We start from the raw sequence: 15,673 nt of genomic DNA on the forward strand, positions 1-15,673 counted from the left end.
GAAACCCCCAGGAGCAAGGCTCAAAAGGAAAAAAATCACTGTAAAAAACTAGCAAGCTGCAGAACTGCAGGATCCACACCCTCTGCCATCTGCTGGAGACAGAGAAATACTGAGGAACTGCAGGGAGCACAGGAAAATTAGTTTCTTACCTGATAATTTTCGTTCCTGTAGTACCAAGGATCAGTCCAGGACACCTGGGTTGTGACTCCGCACCAGTAGGTGGAGACAGAGCAAAACTTGTGGGCGGAGCCATATATAAGCCCCTGTGCCAGTCACAGCCCCTCAGTCATACGTAATGTCAAAGTAGCCATGCAACCAAGTAACAAAACTGGCTAGAAAATGCACTTCTAACTTTAAACTAACACCAAACTCCTACTTGAACCCGGATTCCCCAACCGGGAGAGCTAAACAAGCTAACAGCAAAACTAAGAAAACATGATGAGCGGACTCTCCGTTACTGTAGCGAAGCCCTGCGGGCGGGATCCTGGACTGATCCTTGGTACTACAGGAACGAAAATTATCAGGTAAGAAACTAATTTTCCTTTCCCTGTACGTACCAGGATCAGTCCAGGACACCTGGGATGTACCAGAGCCAACTTACCGAGGGTGGGAAGCAGAGAGTCCCGCTCGGAGAACCCTCTCTCCAAAACCCCCGGAATCGTGAGCCCGGACATCCAACCGGTAATGCCGGATAAAGGTATGCAACGACTTCCAGGTAGCCACCCTGCAAATCTCTTGAGGCTACACCTGAGAAGCTTCCGCTCAAGACGCAGCTGGAGAGCGAGTCGAGGGAGCCCGAAGACCCATGGGAAGTGATTTTCCCCCGCACCAAGTACGCCGAACCAATGGCCTCCTTGAGCCAAGTGGCAAGCGTCGTGCGGGACGCTGCAACTCCTTTCTTTGAACCAGATAACAAAACAAAGAGAAGAGCCGTGACCCGAAATGGATAATTGACCTCCAGACAGCGAAGGGGGGATCTCCGCACGTCAAGCTTCCGTAAATCCCTCGCTTCTGGATCAGAGGGCTCCCCGACCGCAAAAGCGGATAGCTCAATTGAAAAACATGGAAAGCCGACACCACTTTCGGCAGGAAGGAAGGAACCGTCCGCAAAAAAACTCCGGAATCGGAAATACACAAGAAGGGTTCCCTACAGGACAAAGCCCGTAACTCCGAAACACGCCGTGCCGAAGCAATCGCCACCAAGAACACCGTCTTCAACGTGAGATCCTGAATAGTTAAGCGTTTCAAGGGTTCAAACAGCGCCGCGCATAAAGCGGAGAGAACGGAATGGAGGTTCCAAGCTGGACAGGGGAGACGCAATGGAGGACGAAGGTGCTTAGCTCCCCGAAGGAAACGGGAGATATCCGGGTGAAGATCCAGGAAAGTACCACGGACCTTACCTCGCAAACAACCAATCGCCGCCACTTGGACCCGTAGGGAACTACAAGCCAGACCTTACCTTGGCAAAAAACTGCTTGGAGGAACGCCAGAAGCCGCAGTAGGGACCACCCCACGCTGCACGCACCATTCCTCCAATCCACCCAGACACGGACATAAGCCAGGGACGTCGCCTGTGTCCTGGAACGTAGCAACGTGGCTACCACCGCAGCTGAGTAACCTTTTCTCTTCAGCCGATTCCTCTCAAAACCATGCCGCGAGGCAGAAGTGATCCGCAGTCTCCAAACAGACGGAGCCCTGATGGAGTAGACCCGCCATCCCCTGGAGCTGAAGGGGTGCCGCCACTGTGAGCTGGATGAGGTCTGCGAACCACTGCCGGCGCGGCAACTCCGGTGCCACCGGGAGCACGATGGCCGAGTGCAACTCTATGCGCCGCAGAATCTTGCCGTTCATCGGCCACGGGAGAAAACACGTACAGCAGAACATCCGTCGGCCCGGGAAGCGCCAACGCATCAACGCCTTCCGCCCCCTTTTCTCGACTTCGACCGAAACATCGCGGAGCCTTCGCGTTGTGCCACGTGTCCATCAGATCCATGTGGGGCACTCCCCACTTCTCGCAAATGAGAGGCAACGCTTCGTCCGCCAGTTCCCACTCACCGGGATCCAGGCGATGCCGGCTGAGAAAATCCGCCTGAACGTTGCCGACTCCTGCACTGTGAGAGGCTGCCATGTGGCCGAGATGGAGTCCTGACAGACAATTAAGCGCTGAGCCTCCTCCGCCACCTGTGGGCTCCTTGTCCCGCCTTGGCGGTTGATGTAGGTCACGGTGGTCGCGTTGTCCGACAACATTCGGACCGCCTTTCCCCGCACTACCGGTAGGAAGGCTTGCAGAGCCCAACGGACCGCTCTGGTCTCTAGTCTGTTGATAGACCACTGGGCTAGCGACACTGACCATAGGCCTTGGATCGAGCTCCCTAGGCAGACCGCTCCCCGACCGGAGAGGCTGGCATCCGCGGTCACCACCGTCCAATTGGGCACCAGAAGAGACACTCCAGAGGACAGATGACTGGAATCCAGCCACGAGAGCAGGCTGGACCTCGCGAGTCCCCCTAGTGGAAGCGGTAAGTGGAACTCCTCGGAAACCGGCGCCCAGCAAGATAGTAAGGACGATGGTAAAAGGCCGCAGATGAGCGAACGCCCAGGAAACCAGCGCAGGCGTGAATCTTGCCGTTCAGAAGCCATATAACCCCGGACCGCAAGGCAGTCGCAGACAAGAAGCGCCGTACTTGAGCTGGCAGCTCGTATCTCCAATCGTGTGACAGGAACACCTAGCCCTGCAACGTGTCGACAACGGCTCCCAGAAATTTCAAGGTCCGCGAGGGTGCCCGATGACTCTTGTTGAAGTTGACCACCCATCCTAGGGACTGCCAAGGTATAAGACCCTGGCCCACTGACAACAGACATTGATCCTCGGGCTTCGCCCGAATCCACCAATCGTCCAGGGACGGATAGACCAGATCATACTGGCGCAGCCACGCCACCACCGCGACCATCACCTTCGTGAACGTGCGGGGGCCGTCGCGAGACCAACCAGGAGCGCTTGTAACTGGCAGTGCCATCCTAAAAACGCAGAACCTGATGAGGAACAGGAACGACGGCTGAATGCCTATGTGATGGTACGCCTTCGCGAAATCCAGGGAGGCCAGAAAACTCGCCGGGCCGCCCCGCAGCAATTACCGACCGAACCGACTCCATTTTGAAGTGAGAAACGCGAAGGCATCGCGAAGGCATCAGTTCACTCTACCAAGATCCAGAATAGATCTGCCGTACCGCCTCTCTTGGGGACGACGAAGTAAATGGAGTAACGGCCCCTGCCGTGCGGTTGACCGGAACGGAGGAGGCAGCCGAGTCTGATCACGCGGAGGACCCACTGGTCTAACGATACACCGGCCCATCTCTCTACAACTGAAATCAACCGCGCTTGCCGGGGCTCCCTTGTTTCCCCCGAAAGGACTGCTGCTGCCATGGCGGGGTCCGGGAGGAAGAAGACCTATACGACTGACCAGGAGACTTTGGAGAACGCGACGTCCTGGGATCACGAAAGCGGGACCTGGTCGAAAATGAAAACCGCACCCTGAATTTATCCTCGAGCCTCGGGAATCAGTCGATCTCCGGCAAGAGAGAGAGCTTACCCATAGCGTTCGTGACCTGGAGGTGCAAAGCCGGAGTATCCTATTCTCGATAGAGCAGGGATGACACAGACAGGTGAAAAGGAATGAAGCCCAGCCGAGACTACCTCCAGCGGGGTGGGATGACCAACCCCTCCAGGATGGTGGGAATCAAGGGCCAGCTCCTTCCTGATGAAGAGGTGGATAGAGCTCGAGTAATCCCCTTCTGAAGGCTGTGCCTGCCCAGCCGTCCACTGCGGCGGCGTGCCATCCCCCTCAGCCCCCCTCGGAGGCGGGGAGGGCGCCTTGGAAATCTCCGGACCAGAAGATTCAAACGTCGACATCTCCCTCAGCCCCCTTCGGAGGAGGGGAGGACACCTAGGAAATTACCGGATCCGACGAGGCAGAGGTAGGGACCGTGCCCAAACCAGGCGGTATGGCCCGCAACGGGCGTTTGGCTATGAATCGCCCCACCGCGAACTGCGGCCGAGTACGCGTCCGGTCCTAACTTGATTGGCCTCTCAGGCTCTCCGCCTGGCCAGAAGGTCGCTTGTGGGCACTGCAGCCTTAAAGGGCCTATGCCTGGCCAAAAGAAAACCAGGGACAAAGAGTCCCTCAGAGATCGTGGCGTGTCTCCCCCGTCCTCCCCCCCCACCGCCTCCAATGGCAAAACAGACCGCGGAGCCGGCGACTGGGGGGGGGGGGGGGAACGGAAATGAGGGAACAAACCCCTGGGGCCTGCCGCGCTTGGTGTCGCGCTCGACGCCGCACCAAGATGGCCGACTTTCCCGCCAAATTTCGCGTGAAAAGTCTGTGTAGAATTTTTTTTTTTTTTTAAATCTTTGCCCGCGGCAGGCAGAAAACTGCTTGGGGAAGGCCACCGGACGGTCCCCGCGACCAAGTACGCCGCAAGAGCGAAATGCCGCCGCCGAACAAGCACCCCCCGAAGCAAGGCCAACGATACTGCGCCCCTCGTTGCGCAGCCTGAGGAGAGCCGAGCTCGCTAGAGGCGCGTGGGCGCGAAAACGTCCGAAAAATGAGGACCCCGAAACGAGGAGTTCCCATCCACGCTAGCCTCATCCGAGGACTCAGCCCCCCCGGGGGACTCCCCCCGAAGGCCTCTGCTAAGGAGACAACGCGGGAGGCATGCCGGGATTCCCTACCGGTTTGCGCACAAGTTCGCGAGCTGACCCCAAGATGGCCGCCGCTCCCGCGCTGAGCGGGAAGGGGTCAGCCGGCATGACTGGAGCGGCGAAAACGCGCGACTGCGAACGTGCCGATCGGGATCGGCTCCCCCTGTCTGTCCCGGACGGTCCCTCCCGCCCGGGATGCAAACGGAGCAAATCCCCTCATGCGGGAGCTGCGCGCTGGCCGAGCCGCAAGCACGGCCAACCGTTCCCCTCGGCCTCCATGCTGTCGCGGCGGAACGGACGGCGCACTAACAAGACAGAAACTAAAATAATCAATTCCTACCGCCGAAAACACTCCCCGCGCCTCGCCGAACCGAGAAAACTCCCCCACCGGCGAAGAAACGGAGAGCCGCACAAGAAAAATAAAAGTACAATTTTTTTTTTTTTTATACGCAAACCTGACGCTGTCCAGGGTCCTGGGTCTCCTGCTTCTGTTGGGGGTGAGTGAACCGGGCTCCCCGGTGTCACCCCCACGCTGCTGCCAGTGGTAGGCCGGGTCCTCGACCCTCAGCAGCGGCCTCAACCAGGGGGGGATAGTCCCCTCAGAACCTTCCCACCCCCCTGGGAGGCAGGACGGACAGCTTCTTCATGTCTCTTCTCACCTTCATTTTGTTTTTTGTTTTTTTTTTTTAAATAACCAAAACCGATAAACTGAAACCAATAAAACCACCATGACCCTGACTAACCAACTATCAGTCCTCAGGCCACTCAGAGGCTGTGACTAGACCTGCACCACCTACTGGAGACAGAGTAAGACTGAGGGGCTGTGACTGGCACAGGGGCTTATATATGGCTCCGCCCACAAGTTTTGCTCTGTCTCCACCTACTGGTGCGGAGTCACAACCCAGGTGTCCTGGACTGATCCTGGTACGTACAGGGAATGGGGTTTATGATGCAGTGTCAGCAAAGCTTTTCTCTGTCTCCATCTGCTGGCAGGGGGGAATGAACCCAGGAGTCTGGACTGATCCGGGTACATACAGTAACACAAACAGTAACAATCTTATCTATGAAAAGCTAACACTGCACATATTACACCAAGCCCTAGAACACCAATACACTTCCTATTAGGAAAAGAGAACAAATCAGATTGCTATAGACCAATACAGGTAAATTATACGATAGCAGAATGCCTCACCTCGGTCAAACACGGAGAACACAGACAGACCCTGACCAAATAAAGAATAAAGAGACCAGAAACTTGCTGAGAAAAACTGAACTGGAACCCACAACAAGCCAGCCTCTATATGCAGAGAAACAATGGAAAACAGAAACGTTACCATTCTTCATAAAACATTAAAATATAAAATGAAGAAATATAAAACATAAATCATAATAGTAAAATCATAGTCATAAAAAGAATAAACATTTCAAACCAGTTACAAATAGAATATCTAAAATGACCCAAACACCAATAAAATATTTTAAACATCTGATGAATAAAAAAATCCAATAATTAAAATATGTTCTAATATTTCCCAAAAAAACCAATAAATATTTCAAAACTGTAGAAACATCAAATTACACCCAATAATTAAAACTAATAAGAATTTAAAAAAAATCTCCTGCTCTCCATACCTGGGATCTTTTGATTGCCAGTCACCTTGAAATTTTCATGGATTGGGGAGGTAGGGCCACCAAACATTATCTTCACACTTACTTACACACACACACACACACACACATACATATTCACTCTCTCACACTCTCCATCTCTTATTTACATGTCTCTGCTCTCACACACTTGCTCTCTTTCCCTCACAGATACATTATGTGTGAGTGTGTGTGAGCATGCCTCTGAGAACCTATATGTGATACATAGGCTCTCACAGGTAAGCGCACACATACACATGCAGGAACTTGCACACAGCTCTCACACAATACACACACAAGCACTCAGGTTCTCACACAGACACAAAAACACACACATGCACACAAGCTCTGACATATACACTCAAGCTCTCAGACACACACATATGCACACAAGTGCTGACACAGACACACACACACATGAACACAAGCTCTGACAGACACATGAACACAAGCTGACACACACACACACAGACATTCACATGCACACAAGCTCTCTGACACAGACACACACAAGCTCTCACAAGCTCTCACACACATACACACCACCACCAGCCTTTCTCCAAAGGAGGGCAAGGTGGAAGCCAGAAAGTTATGCACACGCGCGTAGCTAAAAGCGGAAACTGCTGCAGCCTCCCTTCATTTTTGGCTGCTGGTGAGTTGAGCTCTGCTAACGGCCCTGTGGCCTTCTCCTGCTGCCCTCCCAAGTGTGCCGCCCCATGCAAATGCACAGTGTGCACACCCGGTTGCACCGGGCCTGCTTGCAGGTCTGATGTCAATAGATTATCCCAGTCTCTTGCCAAGCATTCTGTACTATTAGTGAATGTCAGGCGATCCACAAGAAAATTCCGGTGTTAGTAGACTTGCTTAGCTTCATTGTCCAAGTAAGGTACTTTTGTATCATTTGATCAGGAATGTAATTCTCCTCCTTTCCTTTTTGGCTTAAGGCACCATTACAGTGACAGCACCTTTCATGGGTCAATTGTATATTAACCCCAGAGCAGGCAATACACCGAAACATAATCGCGTTGGGTTGAATATTATTTGTCTCTGTTTTATGTTATTTAATTTTAATAAATGTGGGCTGTTTTCTGTAACATTTTATCTCATATCTTTGATTTAGGTTTGAGAGTGCCCTTGTACTTATTGTTTGCTTATTTATATATTTACATATTTTTTGTGTGTACCACTCTATTGTTTTTCGCTTGGTTTATTGTGGTTACTTTGACTCGCACATTTTGTTTTGCTTTTCTTATAGGCCCTGCAGCCAGGACTTCCTGACATCACATCCTGTCTAAGTATATAAGGAAGTCCTCTGCAACCTACCAGTACCTCAAGAGCAGGTTCTCCCTGCACTAGTCGGTGCTGCACTGCTACTGTTCTTGTCTTGCCGTGTTCCTGCCTTGTCCAGCCTTGCCTTGCCGTGTTCCTGCCTTGTCCAGCCTTGCCTTGCCGTGTTCCTGCCTTGTCCAGCCTTGTCTTGCCGTGTTCCTGCCTTGTCCAGCCTTGCCTTGCCGTGTTCCTGCCTTGTCCAGCCTTGTCTTGCCGTGTTCCTGCCTTGTCCAGCCTTGCCTTGCCGTGTTCCTGCCTTGTCCAGCCTTGTCTTGCCGTGTTCCTGCCTTGTCCAGCCTTGCCTTGCCGTGTTCCTGCCTTGTCTAGCTTTCTTCTGTTCTGCCCTGCCTTTCTGTTCTGCCTTGTTCTCCTGCCCTGCTTCATCTTGCCTTGCATGCCCATCAGCCTTTCCTTGGACTGTTCTTCTGTTGCTGACTCGGACTGTTTTCTGACCTTGCTTGATCTCTGCCTGGACATTGATCTTGCTAGTTGTCTCCCTGCTCTGGACCTTGCTTGTTCTTGACGCTGCATGAACTCCACCGGCCCTGACTTGGTCCTGGTAGACTTTGTTCTTTGCACCCCACCAGAGAAGTCCTGCCAGCCCCCAGAACCTGCATGCTCAACCCAAGGGGGATGGGGCCATCTAGGTAAAAGAGCTTTCCTTGTGGAATGTCAGCTACCGCTTGCTAGGGCCTGGTCTGTGTTTGCATGTCCTCAAGCTGTGTCAACCTAGCAGTAGCCCAAGGGCTTACATCCACTGAAGCAGGCTAGAGATCTTCCTTTGAGTCTACTTTTTTATCCAGTTTAAAGGATATTGCATCTGTTATATTCTGGAGAAAGGACTTCTGGTGGAGTAGTACTCCTAGCCGGCTCTGGTGAAAGATAGGAAGGTAATCCTATAGATAGAATGGAAAGAGAATCAAAAATTGAGTGAGAATTTTCTTCAGTCAGAAAGCAGAATGAGAAGAGCCTTATCTCTTGAGGAGAGGGAGCTGAGAGATTTTTCGTGGTGGTGGTGGCGTTGTTCGACCTTCTGAAAAGGAGGAACAATAAACTGGTAGTCTCATTTTTAAATAAAACAGGTTTCATAAGAAAAAGGAGGTAGAGGAGTGGATGGAATACTCCTCATGCAATTATGGACAAACTCTTTTCTGCATGAATGGTGGCATTCAGGTGGTGAAGGAAGCAGCATCAATGAAGAAGTGTTTGATTCTGGCTTCAACACAGAATCTTTGCATCAGGACGCTGTCAGTTTGGCACTGAAATCCATTGGTGCTGACATAGCCAAGGTAGACGGCTTCGAGACTTCAGCGCCAGAAGTTGATCGTGCATCAGTGTGGTGACTTTTGCAGGGATGCTCTGACGTCTTCAGTGCCAACAGGGATATTGCCTTCCTTTCTTCTGCAAGGAGCAGAGAAGTGCACCCAAAATGGATATGCAAAAGGAATGGAGGTGGAGGGTGGACCAAAAATGAAAACCTGTGAAACTTTGCCTGATGCGAGACTATAGTTATTCTCCTTGAAACGGCTGGTGTTGGGGGTCGGTGATCTTTGCACCCCATTCATATCGATAACTGCTGTCCATCAGATGTTTCTTCATAATATGTGATTAATAAAGGAATTTGAACTTGGAAATGTGAAGTGTTGAAGCTCCCTTTCTTCTGGCTTTGGTGCCGAGGACATTAACATTTTTTCTAGCTGCTTGCAGGGTCCTTCATCCATAGGCGGCACAGTTACTCGGACCCAAGAAGCAGAGGCAGAGGTCGGGTAAGTCAAGGGTTGACATCTCACGCTTGCACCTGGTGCAAGCTTTGAAGGGCTTCCCCCGCCCCCCCCAATCGTGAAAATGAAGAAAAATAAGATAAAAACGGCTTTTTTATTTTTTTTTAACAGAAACTCACAAAATGAAATGTAAAAACTGGAAAAGGAAAGTAAGGTAGAAATTGGAACAGAAAATTGCAGGGGAAAAAAATCAGTGAACAGCAAAAGAGAGCAAATGTCCTTTTGTTACATGGGAAGAAAATGACCGAGCGTGACATGGCAGCGGCAGCAATGCTCAGAAAGACTTCTAGATCTTTCTGAAATCTGAGAAAGCACTGCTGTCACCCACTTCTGTGGCTTGTCCACAGAGAATATTCCTCCCATGGTGCTGTCATGCTTTGTGGCCCATGCTCATGACAACGTGCTATGGAGTTTCTGCTGCTCTCATACGTCTCTCATCCTATTCCAAAAGATAAGCAAAGGCAATGAGGATGGCAAGACAGAAAATCCCAGGGAGGGAGAATCAGCAGTTAGCAGCCCCACCATCATTGTGTGATTACACCCAGCCAAAGCCACCCCTCAGGCTCCACAGAAAGCACCATTTCTGCCTGTCACTGTAGCACAGGGATCAAACCAGGATCCATTATTGCTAAATCCCCATTCATTATAACCCCGGCTCCTGGCTCCACCCTTTCCTGAGCGCTCTCCATGTCTGGTACTCTGTCTGCACCTGAGCACACTGCAGCGTCACCCTCCTGGCTTGATGCCTGTGCTATTTGTAGTGAGTGATTGGGAAGTGCACACAGCGTGACTTTCCTACCTTTATTTGTGAGCTATTGGGCATAGATGGAAGGTGGTGAATTAAGAATGACAGACAATGCCATTATCTGCCTGCAGGGGGCTGTCAGCTGTGCTCTGAAAGGATGCAAGAGTCACATTAGTGGGCAATTAACAAATAATTACTTGAAAGCACAGATAAAATCCACCACACCTTTTCCTACTTGTTGTATACTGCAGACTACTTGATCACTATGGATTATTGAGTGACCTGCACACAAGAGACTACGAGCATGAAGGAGCAGGCAAAGATCTCCCAGTACAGAGCCACAAGCCCCTCTCCAGTGATAACTGCTCTCACATGGCCCGAGCAGCCAGAGGGTTCTTCACAGGCCACTTAAGTTCCAACAACCGGTAATATGCACTACAAGTACGGGACGAGAAGCAGTCACCTCCCCTGAACCCAGGGCTTTGGTTTTTCTCTTCCTTTCTCAGCCTATTCCTTCAAGAGCAGTCACATTTCCATCCTTACAGGTCTCTTCCTGCAGATGGTCCCAGAGTTGCGCCCCCTCCCTGCCTGTTCATGTACACAAGACAAACTCTTTCCTGCATGCAGTGGCACAGGAAGGGTCGACAGCAGCAGAAATGCAGGTACTGGAATAAGAGCAGGACACTACTTACATTCTGGGATGCTTCCAGATTGGCCTTCTGCCTTCGAAGATCAGCTTTAATAAAAACTAAAGGAAGACAGAGACAGCCAGCACACAAAGTCAGAACAATTCAGTGCAATGGAAACGTTTGGGAAAATATTCTGAATGTGTTAACCTTACCTGTGATGATGCTCCCTAATAATAGAAAGGAACAGAGAAAGAGGTTTCCTGGTAAAGTGCCAAATCGATCTATAATCTGCCCGTGACTGATGGTGAAAATAATCCCAAAAATCTGAGTAGAAACGGGAACAGGTAAAAAAAAAAAGGGAAGAGGGAGAGAAAACACAGAGTCATGTAAAGATTGCCTGAAAAGAGAAAGCTCGTCAGCCTTCCTGCCGTGCAACGGTGCCGACACAGAGCGTTTCTTCCAGAGCTATGCAGTTTTATTTCATCTTAGTCCTATAATCATAACTTAAGAAGCCAACATGCGGTCTACAGAGAACCCCCATTACAGGTAAGCAACTGTTTTCTGTGTCTACTGGGACCAGGTTTTGAAAGTCAGGCTTTCTTCCTCAGGGGATCGTTCTTAGGCTCAGAGGCGTCTGACGTCACACTAATGACTAAGTGACTTGTGAAACCCGGTCCGAGTAGAACAGGACTGATGATTAGATAATATATGAGCTTAGCAACCAGTGAGCTGTTGTTAAAAGTGTTGCGATGGCTGAGCCCTGGATATGAAGGTCCTATTAATGTAATTTCATTGAATTTATGTGGGTACATGCAACATCGTACTTATTCATTATTAAATATAGGCGTGGAACTATAAGTAGGCAAAGTGTGATCTTGGTCCCAAAATTGTGATATCAAGTCCTAAACAACCAATACAGAACATGTTCCAGTTTTAATGTATTTTGCACCCCTTGTTCAATTGTAAACCAGCATGATGTGATTGTATCATGAATGCCGGTATATAAAAATCTTAAATAAATAAATAAAAATATAAAACAAGTCAGGCTGCTATACATCCCTACAGAGAAAGTACATGCTAGCAGAATCCCTCACCTCGGTCACATATATAGAAAGCAGATAGTCCCTCAACTAATACAGAATAAAGACGCCATAAAGTATAAACATGCAGACAAAAACTGAACTGGAAACCGCAATAAGCCAAACTCTGCATGCAGTGCAACAGTGGAAAACCAGAAATATCACCATTCCTCATAAAATATCAACAGTACAATCAAGAAATATAAATTAATAGTAAAACCATAGCAATTAAAATAATATTTCAAAACACCTAATGAACAGAACATCTAATAATTTAAAACTTACATTTAAAAAGTCCCGCTCTCCATACCTGAGAACTTACTTTATTTAGTTTGATTTATATTCTGCCTTTCAGATACTTCAAAGCAGTTTACATTCAGGTATTTCCCTGTCCCAAGGGCTCACAATCTAAGTTTTTTGTACCTGAGGCAATAGAGAGTGAAGTGACTTCTGTAAGGCCACAAGGAGTGGCAGTGGGATTTGAACCCTGGCTTCCCTGGTTCACAGCCCACCACTCTAATCATTAGTCTACTTCTCCAAATCCAACTTTTCATTGTGGTCACCCTGAGACTGTCATGGAATAGCAGGGAGATTTGTTGCACACAAACTCTCTCCTCTCCTCTCTCATATACACACACACTCATTGGCTCTCTTTCACTCGCACACATTCTCTCTCTTACACACACACACACATTCATTGGCTCCCTTTCACTCACACACAGGCTCTCTCTCTCTCTCTTACACACACACACACACACACTCATTGGCTCCCTTTCACTCACACACACATTCATTGGCTTCCTTTCACTCACACACAGGCTCGCTCCCTCTCTTACACACACACACACTCATTGGCTCCCTTTCACTCACACTCAGGCTCTCTCTCACACACACACACTCATTGGCTCCCTTTCACTCACACGTATTCTCTCTCTCTCACACACACACACACACACTCATTGGCTCCCTTTCACTCACACACATTCTCTCTCTCTTACATACACACACACTCATTGGCTCCCTTTCACTCTCACACAGGCTCTCTCTCTTACACACACACTCATTGGCTCCCTTTCACTCACACACATTCTCTCTCTCTTACACACAAACACACACACAGTCATTAGCTCCCTTTCACTCACACACATTCTCTCTCTCTTACACACAAACACACACACACTCATTAGCTCCCTTTCACTCACACACAGGCTCTCTCTCTTACAAACACACACAAACACACACTCATTGGCTCCCTTTCACTCACAGACAGGCTCTCTCTCTTACACACACACACAAGCTCCCTTTCACTCACACACAGGCTCTCTCTCTCTCTTACACACACACACACACACACACACACACACACACACACTCATTGGCTCCCTTTCACTCACACTCAGGCTCTCTCTCTTACACACACACACACACACTCATTGGCTCCCTTTCACTCACACACAGGCTCTCTCTCTCTTACACACACACACACTCATTGGCTCCCTTTCACTCACACACATTCTCTCTCTCTCTTACACACACACACACACACATTGGCTCCCTTTCACTCACACTCAGGCTCTCTCTCTTACACACACACACACTCATTGGCTCCCTTTCACTCACACTCAGGCTCTCTCTCTTACACACACACACACACACACACACACTCATTGGCTCCCTTTCACTCACACACATTCTCTCTCTATCTTACACACACACACACACATTGGCTCCCTTTCACTCACACACATTCTCTCTCTCTCTTACACACACACACACAGGCTCCCTTTCCCTCCACACATTCTCTTCTCTCTCTCTCACACACACACACACACACACACTCATTGACTCCCTTTCACTCACACACAGGCTCTCTCTCTCTTTTACACACACACACACTCATTGGCTCCCTTTCACTCACACACAGGCTCTCTCTCTTACACACACACACACACACACACTCATTGGCTCCCTTTCACTCACACACATTCTCTCTCTCACACACACACACTCATTGGCTCCCTTTCACTCACACACATTCTCTCTCTCTTACATACACACACACTCATTGGCTCCCTTTCACTCACACACAGGCTCTCTCTCTTACACACACACACTCATTGGCTCCCTTTCACTCACACACATTCTCTCTCTCTTACACACACACACACACACACTCATTGGCTCCCTTTCCCTCCACACATTCTCTCTCCCACACACTCTCATTGGCTCCCTTTCACTCACACACATTCTCTCTCTCTCTTACACACACACACACACACACTCATTGGCTCCCTTTCACTCAAACACTAGCTCTGTCTCTTACACACACACACACACACACATTGGCTCCCTTTCACTCACACACAGGCTCTCTCTCTTACACACACACACACTCATTGGCTCCCTTTCACTCACACTCAGGCTCTCTCTCTTACACACACACACACACACACACACACTCATTGGCTCCCTTTCACTCACACACATTCTCTCTCTCTTACACACACACACACTCATTGGCTCCCTTTCACTCTCACACATTCTCTCTCTTACACACACACACTCATTGGCTCCCTTTCACTCACACACATTCTCTCTGTCTCTTACATACACACACACACACTCATTGGCTCCCTTTCACTCAAACACTGGCTCTGTCTCTTACACACACACACACACATACATCCCCACTTCTATACCCTTCCCTTTTACCCTTGCAATTTCTATCCATAAGGAGTCCAGAGTGCAGTTTATTTCTTGTGTATCTTCTGTTAGAGCCATATATTCCTACTCTCCAGTCTTATTTTTCAGACTTCTGGCATTTGCATACAGACATTTTAAAGTTGTTTTATTTGTATTTGTATTTGTATATATATGCATAACCTACTTATCAGATGATGTAGACAGTTTGGAGTTATTTTTATCTTCGTGCTCTGTATTTAAATACATTTGGATTTTTTAAGCTTTTACATCACCTTTCTATCAGGACATTCTAACTTACTTGGTTTGCCAGTATCCTTTGACGATACCTCCCTCTGAACCATGCGCTGCTGAGTGACTGTCAGCTTTCCCTCTTTGTTCTAGTTTAAAAGCTGCTCTGTCTCCTTTTTAAAAATTAATGCCAGCAGCCTGGTTCCACTCTGGTTAAGGTGCAGCCATGCCATTGGAAAAGGCTCCCCTTCCCTGCTTGATGGTGAGAAACCGGGCTGCGCAACCATGAGAAACTCTTGGGATAGGCTTCCTCCCCCCACCCCAATCAAACACAGCTCTGCTAATCACCTCTTCTACCCAAGACAAAGCACCACCACCTTGAGACAGAGCCCTTCTCCCCCTAACAGGTTCCATATCCACAGGCTCCAGCCCTGCAAATCAACCGACTAGACAGATTCTATGCAGCTCCTACCTCCTGCTGTGCTAACAGCAGGGCAAGGAAGAGAAATGAGAAGGGGTTCTCACCTGTGCAGATACGTTCAGGAGTCCTGACGAAGTCCCTTCAGACTCAGGGTATGTTAATTCCACTGCAAACTCAAAGCCCAGTGGGAGATATCCCGTCATGAAAAATCTGCCAAAAGCAACAAGGGCCAATGACATCAGGATATGGGAAGCAAGGAAAGGGAGGTTAGGAGAAGCAGGGAAATGAGGAAATGAATGAGAGAAGTGAGTGTGAGGGGAATGCATTAGGACTGCAGGAAGGAGTGCAAGGCGGGCCAGGCACAATGAGGACAGGGTGTAGCATCGTGGACAGGTAGGTAACAAGAGTTGCC

General features: G+C 49.4%; 1 protein-coding gene across 3 annotated transcripts in view; it reads right to left on the minus strand.

The window, feature by feature from the left end:
- Window positions 1–15,673, minus strand: part of LOC115089935 (feline leukemia virus subgroup C receptor-related protein 2-like) — a 154,762-nt gene that overhangs the window by 7,103 nt on the left and 131,986 nt on the right. Inside the window, exons 7-11 of one of the 3 annotated variants that reach the window (XM_029598398.1) lie at window positions 15,366–15,471; window positions 11,043–11,154; window positions 10,894–10,949; window positions 10,256–10,350; window positions 9,622–9,895 (exon numbers count right to left, since the gene is read on the minus strand). In XM_029598398.1, coding sequence (XP_029454258.1) covers window positions 10,297–10,350; window positions 10,894–10,949; window positions 11,043–11,154; window positions 15,366–15,471 — 328 coding nt within the window. In that variant the 3' untranslated portion in view covers window positions 9,622–9,895; window positions 10,256–10,296. Of the gene's footprint in view, window positions 1–9,621; window positions 9,896–10,255; window positions 10,351–10,893; window positions 10,950–11,042; window positions 11,155–15,365; window positions 15,472–15,673 lie in introns of those variants that run through there. The other 2 variants (XM_029598397.1, XM_029598399.1) reach the window with 2 other exon arrangements.

The sequence above is a fragment of the Rhinatrema bivittatum genome, chromosome 4, assembly GCF_901001135.1.
Source record: "Rhinatrema bivittatum chromosome 4, aRhiBiv1.1, whole genome shotgun sequence".
Taxonomy (NCBI): domain Eukaryota; kingdom Metazoa; phylum Chordata; class Amphibia; order Gymnophiona; family Rhinatrematidae; genus Rhinatrema; species Rhinatrema bivittatum.